Consider the following 19,442-nt stretch of genomic DNA (forward strand, 5'->3'; position numbering starts at 1 on the left):
AAATACCTGTCGGTACTTTAGTTTTGCCTCTCCTGTCATAATGCCCTCCCACTCTAACAATTTAAAAATATTTCCCCCACCTGAAACTAACACACTATTGTAAATCAGCTGTACTTCAATTAAAAAAAATTCACCCATATTTTCTCCTAATACTCATATTAAGTTATGTATGATATAATTATAAAATTATATTATTAAAACTAATACTATTTTTTTTTAATTTAAGTCTTTAACACGCAAGATGTTTATTTTGCTATGAGTTATAAAGATTGTGACCTACAACATTTCTACTTTTTGATGTTTGATGATTTTTTTAAGCCAACATTTTGGAACATGTTCCATGCACATTTGAAAAAAAGATATATTTCATTGGGGTATGTAATCATTTGTAGAACTTAAAATATAAAACTTGGGATTATATTGTTTGGAAACTATATATTCTGACTTGTTTTCTGCATCTGTCCAACTCTGGGCTGTAGGAGGATTCTAAAATCTCCCAATCTGGTTATGTTTTGTTTATTTTTCTTATATTTCTGTCAGTTTTGACTCTATGTTTTTGCATCTTTGCAATGAAAACTATTTAAATCAACACACAATGTCTTAATGATTTAGAGCTGTGGGCTATAGGGTTTGATTGCCTGGTTAAAATCTAGCCCCATCATTTCCTCTCTGGAAGATCTTGAGCACCTTGTTAGCCTTCCCGTGCTGGAAGTTCTCATTCGTAGAAAGAAGATATGGTCACATCTACTTCCTAGGACCGCTGGGAGGTGTAAGATGATACAGCAGTATACAATGTGTGACACAGAAAGTGCTTTGTAAACATGAGCAATTATTATTATTATTATTTTGCAATTATTTTGATCATTGGTTCAGTTTATATATTTTTAAGTCGTCTGAAGGCCGGCATGGTGGTTCTGCTATAGACAGGCCATGGTACACGACGTTTCCCTGATATATTCGAGGTTGAACTTGTATTGTATGCCTGGTTGTGTTTCATAATGGCTCGAGTCCTTATGTCACGGGGTAGATTAATTCCCTACTTGGTGATGTGCCTTCGGACCCTCTTACAATGTAGTTTCTTCTGGAGTTTGCTGCAATCTCTAACTTAGTGGTTTGAGGGTAGTGGTGGCAGCCGTGGAAGCTCTGACGACAGACCGGTAGGTAGCTGAGAGATGTAAGAAGGCCACTGCATTTCTCTCGCCAGGACCAGGTTCCTTGAGTTGAGAGGATGCCAGACTTGAACATTTGGCTAAGCTCGAGGCTGCTTTAGGGGCTGTCCCTTGGAACCTTGTCGTGAGGTTCCGGTGCCAGGATCCAGCGTCTTCCTCACCAGAAGTTCGGTTAGCGTGAGAGAAATTCTGGAAGATTTCTCCCCAGGCCTGAAACTCCTAAGGGTTTTGAGTTGTGAACCCTTCTGAGGTGAGGAGACCATGGTGACCAAGGTGTTGAGAATCAGAGACACTCACTTATGTGAGACTGGCAGCTCCACGGAAGTCACTTTTGGGAGGACGCTGACGTGTTTCTCTCTGAAGATGAGGCTGGTCAGTAAATGATCAGCAGGTGATAGTCGTTCTCAAGACGCAGGTCAACCTCGGAAAATTGAGCCGCGACTTGATATCCCTCCGCGCCTTCCATACTGCGCCTTCCATACTGCGCCTTCCATACTGCGTCTCCCATACTGCGTATGCTTCCGCGATGCCGATTTCCAGTGAGTTTTATTTTCTGTAAGCAGTAGAGTGGAAGTTTTAGCAACATGGTGAGTGTGGATCTGGTGGTATTTCGCGGGGTTGTGGGCAGGAGGGAACTGGGAAGAGACCCGGGGAATTGGCGTCCGTGCCGGGAAGAGCGCTCCCTACCCCTGTGGTGCGTGGTCGGTGGGCTGAGGGGGCCGCTGAGCTGAGGGGGCCCGACGGGCTGAGGGGGCCGCCGGGCTGAGGGGGGCCGCCGGGCTGAGGGGGCCCGCCGGGCTGAGGGGGCCGCCGGGCTGAGGGGGGGCCGCCGGGCTGAGGGGGCCGCCGGGCTGAGGGGGGCCGCCGGGCTGAGGGGGCCGCCGAGCTGAGGGGGCCCGCCGGGCTGAGGGGGCCGCCGGGCTGAGGGGGGCCGCCGGGCTGGGGGGGCCGCCGGGCTGAGGGGGCCGCTGAGCTGAGGGGGGCCGCCGGGCTGAGGAGGACGCCGGGCCGAGGGCGACGCCAGGCTGAAGGGGCCGCCAGAGGCAGGAGACCGAGGTCCCTGTTGTCCCGGTCCGCGGATAGAGCACTGAGGGTTCCAGCAGTCCGAGTAGGAGCTTCTCGGAAGACAAGAGGGCCTGGCCTCGGCAGGTTTCTACAGAAATTGTGATTCCTTGAAAGATGCTGAGGCGATTGAAGAAGGCTGGTAGTTTTCAGAGTGCAAAGTGGCTTTGGAATGGAAAGGATTTCTCGGGGTTGAGTTCCATGGAACTTTGTCGCGGACTTGGGTTCCTCAACTATGAAGTGTGACTATTTGGGCTAAGGAGTAGTTTCTCTTGGTAAATAAACAAATACTGTTGGGGGGGTAAAAAGATACCGGGCCTAGGAAGGGGGGCAGATCCAGTGGGAAGGACGCCTGCCCTGGGGGAGGGGAAGGGATGGGGGTGTTGGGGGGGAGCTTGGTCCCAGTTCCTTTCACAGGTTGGGGGTGGAGGTTCGGGGGGAGCTTGGTCCCAGTTCCTTTCAAAGGTGGAGGGTGGTGGTGGGGCCTCGGCGGCTCTGGGCCTCCTGCCGGTCGTGGTGGGAGGCGCTGAGCCCCACAGGGAACCTGAGCGGTTCTGACTCCACCCTGGAAACGGTAACACAGGTATGAAGGGTGTCTGCTCAGTCATCAGGGGGCTGATAATCACCTCCCTTCTCCAGCCCTTTCCTCTTGTTATTTTAACTTTCACTTTTAGGTTTAGATGAAATGATTGAGCTTTTTGTCAGGAGCAGCCTGTCTAGCAAAATTCCTCTTCAAAAAAACTTTTTTTTTCACTGCATTTTTTCCCCCTCTTTGTAATTCTTTTATAGTTGGCTTGTAAGTTCTGCCTCTTGGCATTAATGAACTGCTACCCGCCCCATTTCCCCATTCTCCAATCTTTTCCCTTTATCTTTATGCTCCTTCCTGGGGTTTGGCTGATGGCTGTTGGTGACCTCCCCTCTCCTAAAGTAAAAATGTCTAATTTTCAGCTTTTAGATCCTAAAGTTGAAACTGAATGAAACTAACGTCATGCGGGTGGGGGGGAGGTGGGACCTAACAGGCTACAGGTGTAGACCCTTAGGGACCTAAAGCTTGGAAGGCATAATGGGTAGGGTCAGTTGCTTTGTGTGCGCGCGCGCGCGCGCATGCGCAAGTGAGTGTGACTGTGTGCACGTGTGAGTACTTGAGTTAGTTTAAGAATGTCAGTATGTGAGTGCGAGTGATCGTGTGTTGTTCCCGAAACAGTGGGTTTGTTTAAAGGACAGCCATAGACAGACCTGCCATTCGCCACGGCTCCCAGCTTTGGAACTGGGCCGGGCTGCTACCGCGAAGCTGGCGGGTTGAGGACTGATGGCTCTTTTCTTGGGTTTGTTTGATCTCTCCCTTCCTTCTCTTTCTCTCCCAGGACACTGTTCGATTATGTTAACATAGCCTGGTCTCTCCGTACACAATTAAGTTCTCTTACACATCAGTCAAGTCTTGCACTAAAACTCGAGACACTCATTGGAAAAGAACACACTAGGAATTGGGTTCATCTTTTCTCCAGAAGGAAAGACTTTTAAGAATGTTTCAGGATTTTATCTGGCATTTGCACTTGGCTTAATGAAGCCTAGTAGATGGTGAACTCTTCCAATTTAGAATGAAACCTGCGAGTTTCAGATGCAGCTGTGAGAGCCCTGACCCTAAGGGAAACCAAATGTAATTTCTTTCCTCCTGGAGGATGTGACCCACAGGGAATGCCTTCTTAATGCTCTGTGGACACTGCTATCCGCGGGTGACACAGGCTACCTCACCTTTTAGAGGCCATCTTGGAAGAACACTTTATGTTTAATCTGTTGTAATTTTTAATCAGATATCCTCCCATCACTCCCCTCCAAATATGATAGAATTTTCTTTTCAAATATGATAGAATTTTTAACTGTCTTTAGAAAGGGAGTAAATTATTGATGACCTTCCCTAGCGCACGTGATTCAAACCTGTGCATTTGCATTTACACTATTTTAGGAAGTGGTGGAAATATGTTTTTTCCCCCATCTGAGGCAGGAGGTTAGAATTAAGATGTCATTTTGAAATAGGTAATGTGAAAAATAATTGTGTCCTGTCTCCTGCATAATGTGACATCAGTTGGTTGTTCTGTCATCCTTATTGGAAAGAAAAAGCCACCCAGCATTCAGTTCATTTCTTGATACCAGCTTCTTAATAATGTCCTTTGTGGATATGTGGTTGGTTTGAATGGGATGCATTTGTGAAGCTGCCTCTGGGAGGGAGGAATGCTGACAGGTGGGTGGTGGATAAGTTGGTATAGCAGTAAGGAGAAAGGTGTTAAGCCCTTTCTCCGTTCCACCCAATGGCATAGAGTGGATGGGAAGATCGAGGAAGTTGAGGGCAAGTTCCTTATGCCTTTTCCTTGAAGTCTATTCAGGTTATTTACTACCTTTCTGCTTTTCGCTGTGTAAAGGTGGTGTGTTTATAGATGGGGGATGACGCAGCTTTGCCAGGGGGGTTTGAGGGATGGGGGGGCGGGTGTAGACACCAAGTGCTGTGGTTGGAGCCAAGATTCCTTCCCTCGCTTACAAGGATTGTTGCTCTTAATGCTCTGACTTGCCGGGAGCGGTGTTTGCACAGCTGCAGCCACAATGACATTAAATATAGGTCAGGTTGAAAACGTTGACTTCTCAAGAGAAGGCAGGATCAGCATTAGAATAATCTGACCTCTGGCAGCTCCAAAATTACCCCAGTTCTCTCACTGAAGGCATTTGGTTTTCCCATCACAGAAGGGAGAAACAGATTTCAAGTAGAAGGAAATGAAAATAGACATATAAAAAACTTTTTTTGGTAAATTTGTCAGGCTGGCTGCTGCCACAGGTCTGAGTGGCCAACATATGGAAGCTTCTTTCTCATGTGTGTAGAAACGATGTGGGTGTTTCTTAGCAGCGCTCTCTTCCAGGTGGTGATTCGTGGACCCAGGCTTCTTCCCTCTTGTGTCTTTGCCACATCCGTGTGGCTCCCAAATTGCCCTGCAGGGTGTCTGCATTCCAACCTGTATGTGTATGTGCTTCTGTCTGATTATGTGTTATAGGCCTGGCCTGCCTTACTTCTCACATTCCTTTGGATAAAGGCTCAGTCAAATGACCACACCCCACTGCAGGGAAAACAGGTCCATGTGTTCGGGCTGTGTCTCCTGGGAGAGGACAGGGGTCTGGTGATGAGCTGTTAGTTTTGGCCTCTGCTTCTCAAACTTGAGCTGCCTCAAAATCACCTGGAAACACCTGGGGCCCCTCACATGGGGTTCTGGTTCAGCAGGTCTTGAGTGGGACCCAAGAATTTACATTTCAAAGAAGCTCCAGGTGACGTTGATACAGCTGGGTGAGGGACCACACTTTGAATGGTCCCTTTCCATGAATGTGTTTTTTGTGTCTTGATTTATCCCTAATTGTGGAGGCCAGAAGTATAACTTTATTATAGTGACTCAAGAGATAGGAGAGAAGGAGAGGGGTAAAAAAGATAAATAGTTTTGGCAAGGATATTTGGAATGCTAAAAATGACTTAAAGTAGGAGGTTTCTTAGAGGAATTGGAGTTTTAGAGGCTGGAAACCTGGGTAGTCAGGTGCCAATGAGTCATGAGCCGGCTGCCTCTGCCCTGTGGGAGAGGGATGCGATGGGATCTCTGTTGCTCAGCAAAGGGGCTTTCAGCTCTGCTAGTTCTGCTGGAGCAGAAAGGCTTGGGGAAGAAAGTACCTAGTGGCTACGGGAGAGGTGACATGGAGAAAGTGACAAGGAAGGACTTGCGTGAGAATTGAAGGAGAGCTTGTGATTGCTGGAGTGAGCCAGGCGTGGGTTTGGACGCAGACAAGCAGGACTTGGGTTTTGTGTTTGAGGCTCACTGCCAGTAAAATGGGGGATCATGATGTCTGTCTGTTACATTACTGTGAGAATCAGGTTGGAAGTTTGGAAACTTGCTTGGTGCATGATGCTTAATGGGCTTAAAATCCTACAGTTTCATTTATGAAGTGGTTAGCCCCAAGTAACTTCATATACATTTGTCCTAATAACTCAGTAGCCATTTGAAAAAAAAAATAAATGAAAAAATTATTTTTATTGATTGGAAAATATATGGATAATATATAAACATTAATAAAAACAAAAATAGATTTCTATTAAATTAACCTGTCATTTCTATTAATATATTAAAATTTATTTGATTAATATAATTTCTACATAATATTCTAAATATCTAACTTATTGTTAAATAATTGCAGTTACTTACAGATGGAATGCATATGCCTAGGGGCCCCACGTAGCTCCTTAAACTTTAGAATCCTGGTGGCATTGCTGCCCTCTTCCTGTTCCCTATTGATGTTTCCTTGTTATCCCAGCACTTGCTGAAAACCCATCTTTGCAAAAGTCTGACATCTTTGAAAGAATATAATGCAGCCTGGAATCGAAATTGTGAAAACTGCCTGAGTTGTTAGTATGCATGGTAGCATCACTGTGTATCCCTCAAAGATGTGACATATTTTGTAGTGCCTTTGTGAGTAGCTGCTTTGGTGCTCAGATTGGAACCTGGAATTTGGTAGTTTTCCCCCTTCATTCATTTACTGGATATGTTAATTGAGTATCAGCGAAGTGTCAGGCCCTGGGGGGAGGACGCAGTTCCACATCCAAACAGAGTGGAGTCTAGTGAGGAAACCAGACATTGAATTGGACAATCCTGCAAATATACTCTTGATGGGGCCAGGGCCATGTGGGACGAGTTCAGGGTAAGAGCTTGTGAGATGGATATTTGATCTGGTCAGACGAAGCTTTCTCCAGTTGATGGCACCTGAGTTCCTCCTGTAGGCTGAGAAGTTAACATGCAAGAAGAGGAAGGAACTGTATTCTAGGTGGGGAGTTAGCCAGTACTTCTCAAACTGGTGAAAGACTTGCTTTTTTCCCCCTTTAATTGCGCTGTGGTTGATTCATAGCTGGTTATGTGGCTTGTGTGTCAGACAGTGTCTGGACTCTTTCTTTAATGAGGCGCATTCCCTGACCATGTAGTTGGATGTTGCTGCAGAGCCCAGTTGCAGGAAAAATTTTTGATGTTATGGACTGGTAAGTTTGCAGATGATCACTTTGCGTAACTGCTCTAGATGGGGGAACAGCATGGGCAAAGGCCCTGTGGTATGAGGTCACCTGGTGAGCCAGTGAGGGGAGAGCAGGAAGTGAGAGGCTGGGAAAGTCAGTGGGGACAGTGCTGAGCCTCTGGGCCACACGGGGAATGCGAGTCTCAGACGAAGACATCTCCATCCTGGTGGGGAAGGGGGAGTTGTCTTGACTACTTCCTGCTGATGGATTGCGAGTATAAACAGGCCAGGTGCTAACCAACCAAGATTTCTTTGAGTGATTTAGGCTACTAGCAGTTACCCTGTGTTTAACCTGATGTACAGTCCAATGCATTGTGGCCTCCCAGAGCGGAGGGAATTCTTGCCTCTGTGTGTAAAGTCATCTATGGAAGGGCCCGCTGGAGGGTGTCCAGGGGGCTGTGTGAGCACCTTCAATTCCCTGGGTGGATGAGTCCTGGAGCTCCTGTTAAACAATTTTAACTAATCTTTTATAATCTGGAGAGAATACTTCTTAAGCTTATGAACTATCTTTAAAAAAAAAAAAGCCTATACCTTGAACCCCCCCCCCCCAAAAAAAACTCCAAACCCCTGCAGGCCTGCCTTACTGCTTCCAGGGTGTGAATTACAGCTGTTCCTGGAAAGTCACATGGAGCCTGTTTCCAGAGTGAGTCCCAATACATTGCTTTCTTTGCCATTTGTGGGCATCACACCAAATCCTGCATGGGCCTGGCCCTTGTGCTGGATGCCTATGACAAGCTCCATTCAGACTTAAGAATCCAGGGCTCTCTCCCTACCAAGACCCTTGGGAGGGATTTTTAGTTTCCAGCTTTCCAGATTGGGAGCCTTGATGTCAATTTAAGGATTATGTTCCTTTTCTTCTCTGCTGGGAGGAGTGGGCAGGGGGAGAAAACTGATGCACTGTGGTTTCTTCGCACAGGTACTTTGTGCTGGATTTTGAGGCTGGCATCCTGCAATATTTTGTGAACGAGCAAAGCAAGCACCAGAAGCCTCGAGGGGCCCTGTCTCTGTCCGGAGCCATCGTGTCCCTGAGTGACGAGGCGCCCCACACGCTGGTTGTGTACTCTGCCAACGGGGAGATGTACAAACTGAGAGGTCTGTGCTCTTCCCGGGAACTTTTCAGACAGGCCTTCTGGGTTCACAGTTACCATGGTGATGGCTCTATTGTTTGTTTTTTGTTTTTGAAATTACCTTTAACAATTTGCTGTGCTTGAGGACTCTGGTGACAGACACTGCCTCTCCTGTCCCTGGGGTGGGGAGACAGGTTTGACATTAGGAAGTGCTTGTCCTAATTAACTGAGGAATTAAGGACAGAGGAAAGGTGATTGATAGCAAAGCCAACCGAGCCTTAGGACTTGGGCAGATTATTCATATTATTAGTTCAGTGTGTATTTTCTTGGACCTTGTACTGTGAATCTTAATCTGATGCTGGAGGGGCTGGGCTTTGAGGACAAAACAGGCCTTTTAAGCATCATCATATCTTCCCCTTAAAGTTTCTCTAGAACCAGCTCTTAGTAAAGGATCTTTTCACTTACATAACCCCCTGTGGCATCAGAACCTGGTGAGAAGCCAACTGGTGTTGAGTTACTTCCTATTGTCCACTGTTGTCCTGTTTCTCCCATTCTCTTTGCTTCTTGAAAACTGAGGTCTGCTTAGCATCCTTCTGAGTGAGCAGGGGTCTCCGGGGAGCCCAGCATTTGGCCAGAATGGTAGGTCCTGCCACCCCCAAGTCACATCCATCACACAAGTTTTCTGATGTGCCAGACTGGACGGCAACAGTGTCATCTGACTGCTCGATCATTCTTCCAGCATTCTTACACCTGTGCGTTGCTGAAAAAACTGTCGGTCTTCGTCCCACGAAATAACGAAACAAAACAACAAAATCCTAAATGCACGTGTTTGCATGCATGCACACACACAGTCAGGTTTAGTAAGGTCTGAGGAAAGTAGTGTGTATTAAGTGTTGAGGGTGTGGTTGATAATTCTGCCTCTTGCGTAACATTTTTCTTTGCCCAAGGAAGGGCTGAATACAGCAGTCACAGTCTTCCAACTATGCCCTCATCTCTTCTCCACCCGGGGACTGACAGTGATGGGTCACTTTGCAAAGCCAGACTGAGAGCCTCGTTCCCCCAGCTCAGAGTCCAGTTTTCACTGTTATTTCTGCAAGCTTTCCTACCAAGTGTAGGCTAAACTGAGGCTCCTTTATTATCTATACAAGTCATATTTCAGGATCTATAAAACAATCTCCAAAACTATGAAATAAAAATGCCTACAGTTGGAGAAAGTTCTTCAGTTTAGGGGGAACTGTGGAAAGATTCATGGTCTCTTTTGAGATTCATGCGGTTCGTGTCCCAGCTGCCTAGATTTATACGGTCCTTGGTTTTGCTTTGCTGTTTAGTGCTTAATAAATTATCAGAGCAGAAACAATAGCAGGCGAAAAACTTAATAGCGCTTTCCCCTCCTCTGCCTCTGGTTTATGAAATGACACCGACCCGTACAGAGAAACAGTCCAACCAATTTGACCATCAAGTTACCTCATTTTGCTTTTTAGTTGTAATTCTTATTAAACCCCAAGGTGGTTTTTGTTTTTTTTTGAGGATAGCTTTAATAGCAAACATAAATTTTTATTATCTGCATGAACTAATCACAGGGGCAAAATATAGCTTAAATTTACTACAGTAAAGGCAGGATAAAGGCCTATTTCTGCCTGGTCCTCGGCCCATCCCACGAGGACTTGGGCGTTGGTTTTCTCTTTTTGCATCTCACTACGTGTAGAGTTGAATCTTGATGTCAGTGGATGCACAGTTTTGGGGAATGTTTTTGGTGCAGAGCCTTGGATACTGCCATAAATGGGCAATTCTTCAAGTTTCCTAAGAAAAAACGCTCTTATTTCTGTAAAAATCCTTTTTCTTTGGAAGTGGAGCCCTGGTCTTCTGGTCTAGACCTCCAGATTTCCTCACCTGAAGTTCAAGCTGAAGTTGGGTTTAATTGAAAAATGGCACTTAAGCCCATTTTTATAAACAGTACAGATTAATAGGGTAATCATTCTGGTTTCTGTATAGTCAGCATTTATGCAGTTAATACTAAAATGTTTATGCAGTGAGTTATGTAATTAAATTCATTCAGATTTTATTAGAACCTATTATGTATCCATGATCTTTTAAGAAAATAATTATATATATTTGAGAAATGAGGATGTACTTGGAAGATTGTGACTCTACCAGTGACTTGTACTTTAATGTCTCTTTGAGGGAAACTTGAGGATCTCTAAGGCAGCATTTGGTACCTCGTTCTGTCCAATCGTAAGATGCATTCTTGAGAACACATATTAAAATGGTAATTCAACTGAACACTTACTTTGTGAAGGCTGGTAACTGCACAGTACAGCTCTGGTCGATAACCAGGGCCCTGAAATACTGTACTTTGATCCTCGTATTAGTCATACGTGATAGAGGCATTTAAAAATATTCCTGCTTTCTTTTCCTTGCTGCCTTTTAAGGAAGTAGAAATGACTTTTTCAGAAGAGGTTAAAAAACATGGCAAATTCTTCTTATAACAGACATTTCAGAATATGTTTTTAACGTGGTGTAAGAGGGATTTTTTTGGGTTGAGATTTAGTGGCGTCTGTTTTTTGGTGCAAGTACAACCTGCAATTGCCTTTCCCTCCTTCTGCCACCCTTCAGCCCAGGCCCCCACCTGGGACGTAGAAATAGGTTGGATGTGGGTGTAGAAATAGGTTGGATGTGTTTTGGCATAATTGCTGCAAGCATTTCTTTCTCTCTTTCAGCTGCTGATGCAAAAGAGAAACAGTTCTGGGTGACTCAGCTTCGAGCGTGTGCCAAGTACCACATGGAGATGAATCCTAAGGTGAGTAACCCTGGGGAGGTAGGGGCGGTCGGCAGCTTGGGTGGCTCCCCTGCAGCTCAGTGATCTGTGACTCTGGGGAGGCTGCTTTCCATGTTACTTTTTAAGTTCTCCACCATCAAGGAATTCATCGTCGTCCTGCTACATTTATGCTTAAAGCCAAGAGAAAAGTGGGAGGATTCGCTTGTAGGTAGAGTGAAGAGGCAGGCAGACACTTCATTGGAACTGATCCTGGAAAGATTTCTAGTGCTTTTCGGTGTTGTCCATTTAGGCAGCTGGTAATTGCTCTGCTGAGAAGCTTGAGCTGATGGTTTCATTGTGGTGGCAGAGCAGTTAGGGTCCTTGTTCCTGAAGACTGGTTGTTGTCACTGAGCCTTAAATACAATGAGACTCCTGATTGATTCAACGCTCTGCAAGGAGCTTTCACATCTAAGTGTGTAAAAATGTTCTCAGGTCATTTGGCATCGAAGGATGAATTATTTTCGCCTCGGGATTCATTGTGAGATCTTGGATCAGATGTGATAGGAGGTAGGAGGTTGGCATTTTCATAAATTATTCAGAGGCTTTCCTGTCATGAAAATATAAACAAGTCAGAGAAAGTCAAATACTGTATGCTATTGCTTATATGTGGAATCTGAAAAATAATACAAATGAGTCTATATACAAAACAGAAACAGATGCACAGACATAGAAAACAAATTTATGGTTACCAAACGGGAGAGCGTGGGGGGAGGGACAAGTTAGGGATATGAGATTAACAGACAAACTACTGTACATAAAATAGGTAAGAGACAAGGATTTACTGCGTTGCACAGTATACCCAGTATCTTGTAATAACCTATAATGGAATATAATCTGCAAAAAACCCAAACCACTATGTTGTATGCCTGAAACTAACACAATATATAAACCAACTATACTTCAGTTTTAAAAATATATAGGAAATACTTGCAAAATGACTTTATTCAGAGCAATAAATATTTGTTAAAATGTTCAAAGGGCTGTCCCTTTTATATCATTTGTTCGAAGTTAGTTACAATATCTGATTGCAGTCTTTTTCTGTATTCCATGTATCTGACAGCAAGACCCACACCTAAAACTTCTTAGGACTCTATTTGCTGTGACCTCTGCTGCCTTGCTCAGGGCCGTGGGACACGTCTTGGTTAGTTATTCCTCCCTGTTCTGCCTCTTAAAGACAACTGAGATGATTTCTTCACAATGATTTCATTCACCTTTTTTTTTTTTTCCCCTTTCTGAAGACCTCTTCTCCTTGACTTGCTATGACGCCCCTCTTGATTTGGCCCCAGCAGGATCTGGGTAACTGTAGGTAGGACCCCCTGCGTCCACTTCTAAAGACTTTTTTCATCTGGCCTCTTATTTTCTAGGAATTTTAGTTGGAGTTTTGGACATTTCATTAGTATCTTATAAACACCTAGGCAAGGCACTATAAAAATATTTTTTCTTTTAAATGTATCTTTTTACTATTTATAAAATAGAACCAAAGGGGATAAAATACAAAGGATGTATCGCCACCTGTTGCCGTATGTGCTCACTGGAGATGAGGGTTCTTAACTGTGCCGGTGCATAAGTCTAACTCATTTAGGCTGTGTTAGTACGGATGTTTTTGTGCATGTATCTGTGTCTCTACACAAATGGGACCCTATCATGCTCACTGTTCTACCTTTTGTTTTCATTTATTAATAGATTTTGGACGTTTTTCCCTATTAGACATATGGGTCTACTACTCTCTTTTTAGGGTGGTCTGAGGCTGTTCTAAGGAGTGATGCCAGTGCTTTGTTAAGTCCTTCACCGGTGGACTTAATTTGGTTGCTGTTGTACGTAATGCTATAGTAACCATCTTTGTACATGTATCTTTTGGTACCTCTAGGTGTGTCCCTGTATGAATTTATACCAGTGGGGGAGTACTGGGTCATAGAATATGTCTTCTAAACTTTCACAGACATTGCTCAGTTGTCATCTTAAAAAGTTGCACTGCTTTGTACTTCCATCAGTTCTTTGTGTAGGGGTGTTTTTTTCCTTCTCACTAACCATGGGTCTTATTAACATTCAGTTTTTGGTAGTCTCACGTATAAAAAATGGATTCCCCATTATTTTCGTTTCACTCTAAAACCATAACTGGGACTGACTATGTTTTCAAATATTTATTGGCTACTTGTGTGTTTTTTATGTGAAATGCAAGTTTACATCCTTCACTCATTTTTCTATGATTTCACCTTTCCTCCTTGATTTGCACTAGCTGTGTATGTGTTCATTATGTTTGTCCTTTGCCTGTCATTTGTACTTTATATATTTTCTCCTAGTAAGTCATTTGTATTTTGACTTTGAATCCATTTTTTTTGCTATGTAGAATATTTAATTTTTGTAGTCAAATTTATGAATATTTTCATTTTCGGTTTTTGATTTATGTCTTGTTTAGAAAGAGCTTCTCTGCTCCAAAATCATGAAAACCTTCTTCAGTTTTCTTCCAGTGAATTTATAGTTTAATTATTGCGTTTAAACATTGATTCATCTGAAATTTATTCTCAGTGTGAAAATTGCAGTAGGGAAACCAACTTTAAGTGCATCGCTGTTTTGAGGGATCCCTGGAGACAGGGAAAGGTAATGATAGGTACCTAGTGGTCGTAGAACTAGGAGAATTTGAAGATTCTCTGAAGGAAAGTTTGATTTCCTGATGCAGTCTCTGAGTAGCTTCAAGAATACAGATTAATCTACTAATATTCTAACCAAAGAAATAATACTTTGGAAGTTAGGGCCTGTAGGATTCCTTATTTGAGAGCTGGAGAGGAGACTGCTACCATCACTCATTTACATCATAGCAACTGTGATCAGTTAGGGAATCATAATTTTTCAGTTGTGAACAGGCCTTGTTCAGCAGAATCCTTAAGAAGTCCAAGTCTGCTCAGGCAGAAGTAAGCAGTGAAAATTAAGTCGGGCTTAAAGTGCATATAAACTTGATACCCGGTTAACCGTAGGATGGCTGCTGAATTTTCATCGAAGTTGTTAGGAACCCAAGCTAAGCCTTCTCCCTGTGGTCTTTCTAATTCTCTCTCAGCCGGCAGATCCCTCCCCAGTAGATTGTAGAGAATATTCTCCTTCCAGCTGCTTGGAATCTTACCTTTAAAAGGCGTTTTGTTTAAAATCCGGTGTTCCTGGAACAAATACTAGGCAGATGAATTAGGGTTATCATTCCAACTCACCTTGGTGAGAATTGCGGAATAACTGACTTCCAGATAGAATGCCGAAGCTACAAAGGGCTTTAAAAAAGATGACCAGTGGTTCCCAAACCCAGACCTGCCTCTGTCAGCCTCTAATGAGGTTTTCCCCAGTCTAGCAGTGAAATGAGAAAAACAAGGAGGGAATTGTTCCCAAAGACACCTTTATTCAATATAAAGCACTGCCCTTGATTCAGAAATCACATTGCCTTGCTTTTGGAGGGTTAAAACAGTCTTTTTATTGTAGAAGATGGTAGGATATTTGTTGATCAATCGGTTGCCTTTAAAAAAAATTCAGGTTTATTGAGTTATAATTTACAGAAAGTAAAATTTAGTTCTTTTAAGTGTGAAGTTCATTGAGTCTTGACAAATGTATACAGTCTTGAAATCACCACCATCACAATTCTGCCATCCCCTAAGTTTCCCTCGTTACCCTCTTATGGTCAGTCCCTCCCCATCCCGCACAGCCCTTGGCAACCGCGGATCAATTTTCCGTCTCTAGTTTTGCACTTTGTAGAATGTTCTAAAAATGGAATTATACAACCTCTCACATCGGGTTTCCTTCAATTAGCATAATGCTTCTGAATTTCATCCATGCTGTTGTATCAGCGGTTGATTCTTTTTAACTTGTGCTGCTTTAGTGTGTGGTACTTTTTAATATTTTTATCTCCAGAAAAAATCAAAAGTGATTCACAGTTAACTCCCCAATTCTGAAACTGGTTCTCAGCTTTAAAATTCCTGAGTCAATTCGCGATCAAAAACAATTTTCATTGGCCTTTGAAATCTGAAGGTCTGGGTATGAATCCAGCCCTCTTTGGTTTACACATGAGGATGCTCCAGCCAGGAGAGTGGTGGTGCAGACTTGAACTGAGATCTCCTGGTTTCTCGTTCTTACCCACAGACATCAATCTGGCTGCCTTGTTCTTCCCTCCATGGGTGATGGGGTCCCTTTTAGGACACAGTCTGCTTCTAGATGGACAGAAATTGTCAAATAACAGGGAATCCTCCCCCCTTTTTTTTGATGTTACACAGGTTCATTCTGTGGCCTCTAGTGTTGTCTGAGGCCTAGTTGTGAGGGTGTGGGGTAGGAAGCCAACTTTCCCTGAAAAGGCAAACAATAACAAAACAAGCACACTACTCTTAATGAAGTGAAAAAAATTTGAGAAGTAGTGAGCATTGCATTGATTGGGGAAGTGTTCAGAGAGAGCTGTAAGGCACCGTCCTCAGGAGAATGTTACTTGTGTCTGACTTTGAAAATATCAAAAATGAGGAGTGAGTGTCCTATTGTTTTTATCAAGGTGTTAGGAAACTCCTAGGATAGGAAATGGTGTTATGAGAGCTATGATGAGCACTGGGGATGAGAAAGGAACTGGCCAATTGATGGAGGTAATAGTTCATCCTAATATGGGAGTGACCCTCCCCTGGGTCAACGGTTACTCTTCCAGCTGTCCTATGAGGTAGGCAGTTTTATCTCCACTTCTACAAGTTAGAAAACTGAGGCCCACTGAACTGAAACGATGGGCTTGAAGTCACACACGCAGTTCATGAGTGACTGAGCTGGATGACGGGCCGGGTTGCTACAAATGCGCTGTCTACCATCCCGCTTTCCTGGCAGAAGCTGATTGGAAGGTTCATCATGGTTCTTAACCCCCTGGTACATGGAGGGTCAGCTCTGTAATAGAATGCCTGCAATTTTTATGCAATCAAGGGAACCCTCCTCTGATCTTTTATTTTTATTTTTTTAAGGGAGGTCCTGGGGATTGAACCCAGGACCTTGTGCATGCTAAGCATGTGCTCTACCACTGAGCTATACCCACCCACCCCTCCAGTCTTTTAAATTGATACTGATTCCAAAATTTTCTTCAGTGAGTTTGCTTGGAAGTAATGTTGGCCTTTTGTACCTATTTGGGGGGAGGTAAGTTTTTTGTGCAAGGTAAGCATTTTGGGCCCACAAATTTTGAATTCACAGCGTGTGCGGATGAAGCAGATATGTGTTTCAAGGACATTCTGGTTTAGAAGAAATGCTGTGGGGTGCAGAGTGAGGGGACCTCTACTGAAACCCCTCTCTGCCCACTGTGTGTCGAGCACACCTGCACGGGTCACTTTTAGTCTTTCTGATCCTCTGTCCTCATCTTGGAAATGGTGACAGCCACTACCTGCTAAGGTTGTCTGATAGCTCAAGCAGAATGATGCAGGTGAAAGCCAGCTGCCGACATGAGGCACGTGGAGGAGGTGGGGGCTGAGCCGAAAAGCTCTGACTTCAGTAAGACTGCTGCCTGGAGTCCAGCATCTAGGCTGTCCTGGGTATTTTGACAAACTCCTCCAGGAAGACAAGTGTGCCTTTTGATCCATTTGTGGGCATGTGTCTGCTTTTGAATAGGCTCCATTCTTTCCTAAGGCCATGCAGAGAACTCCGGGTCATCTACAATCAGCAGAAGTCAGTATTGGGGTGGGGTGGGTAGTTGGAGGAATTTAGGAATAACACTGTTTCCAGGTTACTTCTGACCTCTGTGCAAAGTGGGATAATGAGGACAATAGTCAAATAATTAGAAAGCGTTTAAAGGACATTCAGATTTTGAAGATTTTAGTTTTATTAGCTTTCGTCCTGATCAATTATGAGAATTTTTAAAGGCTAACTTTGATGAAAATTTACTGTATTTTAAATATTGTTTTGACTTTTTTCATCCAGACACGGAAGGTGGCTTCACTGGTAGGGGTGACTTGTATACAAAATTCACTAGTCTGTTCTGATGCTAATTGGGTTTTAGTACCACCTCACCTGACTTGCAGCCCTAAAGGATGAGTGTGCGACATGAGATACTGATTATCACTGCCTTGGGAAGTCCAGTCTCCAACCAGCAAGACGAAGGGGAGAGTAGGTGTGGGGGTCAAATGCTGGGGAGGCTCAGAGCTTCCCTTCCTGCTCAGCTGCCTCTTCTGACTGGCATCCCCATCCCCACCACAAACATACTCTGGTATGAGTTGACTGCTGACAGCTTGTGAAGGTGTTTTTTTTCTTTCTCTAATGGAAGTAGCATTATCTTTGTAAAATTGTGGCTATTACATATACATAGTGCAAAATATTCAGAAGATAGGAAAGTGTAAAGAAGGAAAAAAATCACCCTGAATCCCAGCCCTAGACCTAGTCCCTGATGTACATTTGGGTGTACATCCTTGCAGACCCTTTTCTATGTTGATAAATAGGAGAACACGTGATGACATGTGGCGGGGCCATCCTTCCCGTATTTTCCGATTGTGCACGGAAAACACGTTTGTTCTCATGAGACGTTCACCTCTCCAGAGGATGGACTCTGAGACCAGGCTCTAGCCATGCCCCTACTCTCTGTTCACAATGACTGTGTGAGGGTAAGATCTGTAACCTGTGTCTCGGAACGTTTCTAGGATCTCCCTTTTGTTTTATCTTCCAGGCAGCTGCCTGCTGTTCCTTCTCCATCACTTCTCATCCCTTGTTCCTCTCCTGCTCTTGTTTAGATCCAGATAGGAAGTTAAGGAAACAAGGGAAGTCTTTCCTGCTGGTTGACCCACCTAACAACATGGGAAAATGTAGTATTCTTTTAATTATATCTTTGGGGAAGCTAAGTAAGGAAAAGTAGGTATTTGGGGCATTTGAAATAGTTTGCAATATTCATTGTATTGGAAATCCTTTTTCTGGGCTCACAGGCCTGGCTCCAGGGATCCGGTTTCCTACCTGATACCCTGAGCAAACCCCGATGACCACATTCACTTAGGAAGACAGTAGTTCCCAGGGAATATTGTCTGTGTAGTGTTTGAAGACACTGAGGTTAGATCAGGTTGGTGTGTGTTTAGGACTCCTAGTCTTTGCTAGGTAATTCTAAGTTACAATGCAAATTTCAGGTACAGTCTTATGCAGATTTGGTCATGGAGGAATACGACTGTCTCATACAGGATTTTAAATTCATGATAAGTCTTAGAAGGTCTTGAATGAGCATTGAAGGCTGCTGCTTTTCAGGGAGTGTTTGTATAAATATTCATGCTGGAAGCTGCCCAAATCACAAGTATTTTTCTTTTTTCCTTTTTTTTTCATCCCCTAGAATGATAGTTGGTTTTTAGTTCATGTGAGGCTTCATGGTAGGAGAGCGCCATCTCCTCTGTGGGGGCTGGGGTCTGGCAGCCCCAGGAGTGGACGAGGCATCTTCTCTCCCCTTGCAGCCCCGAGGAAGCTAATACCCATCTTACACTCACCCCTGTGACAGCTGGCACTGGTGATACAGCCCCTAACTCACATCCCCTGCTTTTGTCTCCACATCTGGTCTACCTCCTCCTTCCCAGCGATACAGGGGTTCCATGAGGGCCATTAGACGGTGAGAAAGGAGGCTGAAGAGTGATGAGCTGGCCTGGCCCCTTTGGCCCGGGAAAGCATGCTCTGTGGGTGACTTCTTTCTCTCTCATGGGCTCTGTGCTTCGTCGAGTGCACAGGAGAAGGTGGGCTGGCGACTCTACCCCTGGAAGCCACATTGCCAGGTGTAGGGGACCCTGTTGGGGGACATCTGGAGACTTTATCTGGGGAGGTGTGGGGGATGTGTGCACTATTTCTGGGGAATTAGAAGATTAGTCTGTTGCAGGGAGAGGAGGGTATGAGTGGGGAATTCTATCTGTCTGTGTGTTAAATCCACAGCCTTGTGTGAGGAGTGAGGAGATTTGAAGCTGCTGTTCATTTCTCCCAGGAGATGAGGTTTCTAATGACAAATGACTACAACTGTCCTGACTTTCTGCTGCCCCGGGGTGTGAGCCAGAGGGCGCTGGAGGGGTGCTTTGATATCTTGGCTAGGATGTGTCACAACAGGAAGCACCTGCTTGCTGAGACTAACCCCGTGGCATTTGTAGAATCTGAAACCATGTGGTTATAATAAGGGACTTCAGATGTCATCCAATCCCGGCCCCACTGCATCCCACTATCTGCACAAAATGAAGAAAGGTAGGCTGATTTTCCTCAAAACATGACTCCATTTTATTCACCTGGAGGCGTCACTGTGGGTACCTCAGTGAGCGCGTG

General features: G+C 44.4%; 1 protein-coding gene across 1 annotated transcript in view; it reads left to right on the top strand.

The window, feature by feature from the left end:
• The window catches only part of OSBPL10 (oxysterol binding protein like 10), a 268,519-nt gene that overhangs the window by 82,540 nt on the left and 166,537 nt on the right, over positions 1-19,442 (top strand). Inside the window, exons 2-3 of the mRNA XM_031469821.2 lie at positions 8,230-8,405; positions 11,098-11,177. Coding sequence (XP_031325681.2) covers positions 8,230-8,405; positions 11,098-11,177 — 256 coding nt within the window. The remainder of the gene's footprint in view (positions 1-8,229; positions 8,406-11,097; positions 11,178-19,442) is intronic.

The sequence above is a fragment of the Camelus dromedarius genome, chromosome 17 (genome assembly GCF_036321535.1).
Source record: "Camelus dromedarius isolate mCamDro1 chromosome 17, mCamDro1.pat, whole genome shotgun sequence".
NCBI lineage: Eukaryota > Metazoa > Chordata > Mammalia > Artiodactyla > Camelidae > Camelus > Camelus dromedarius.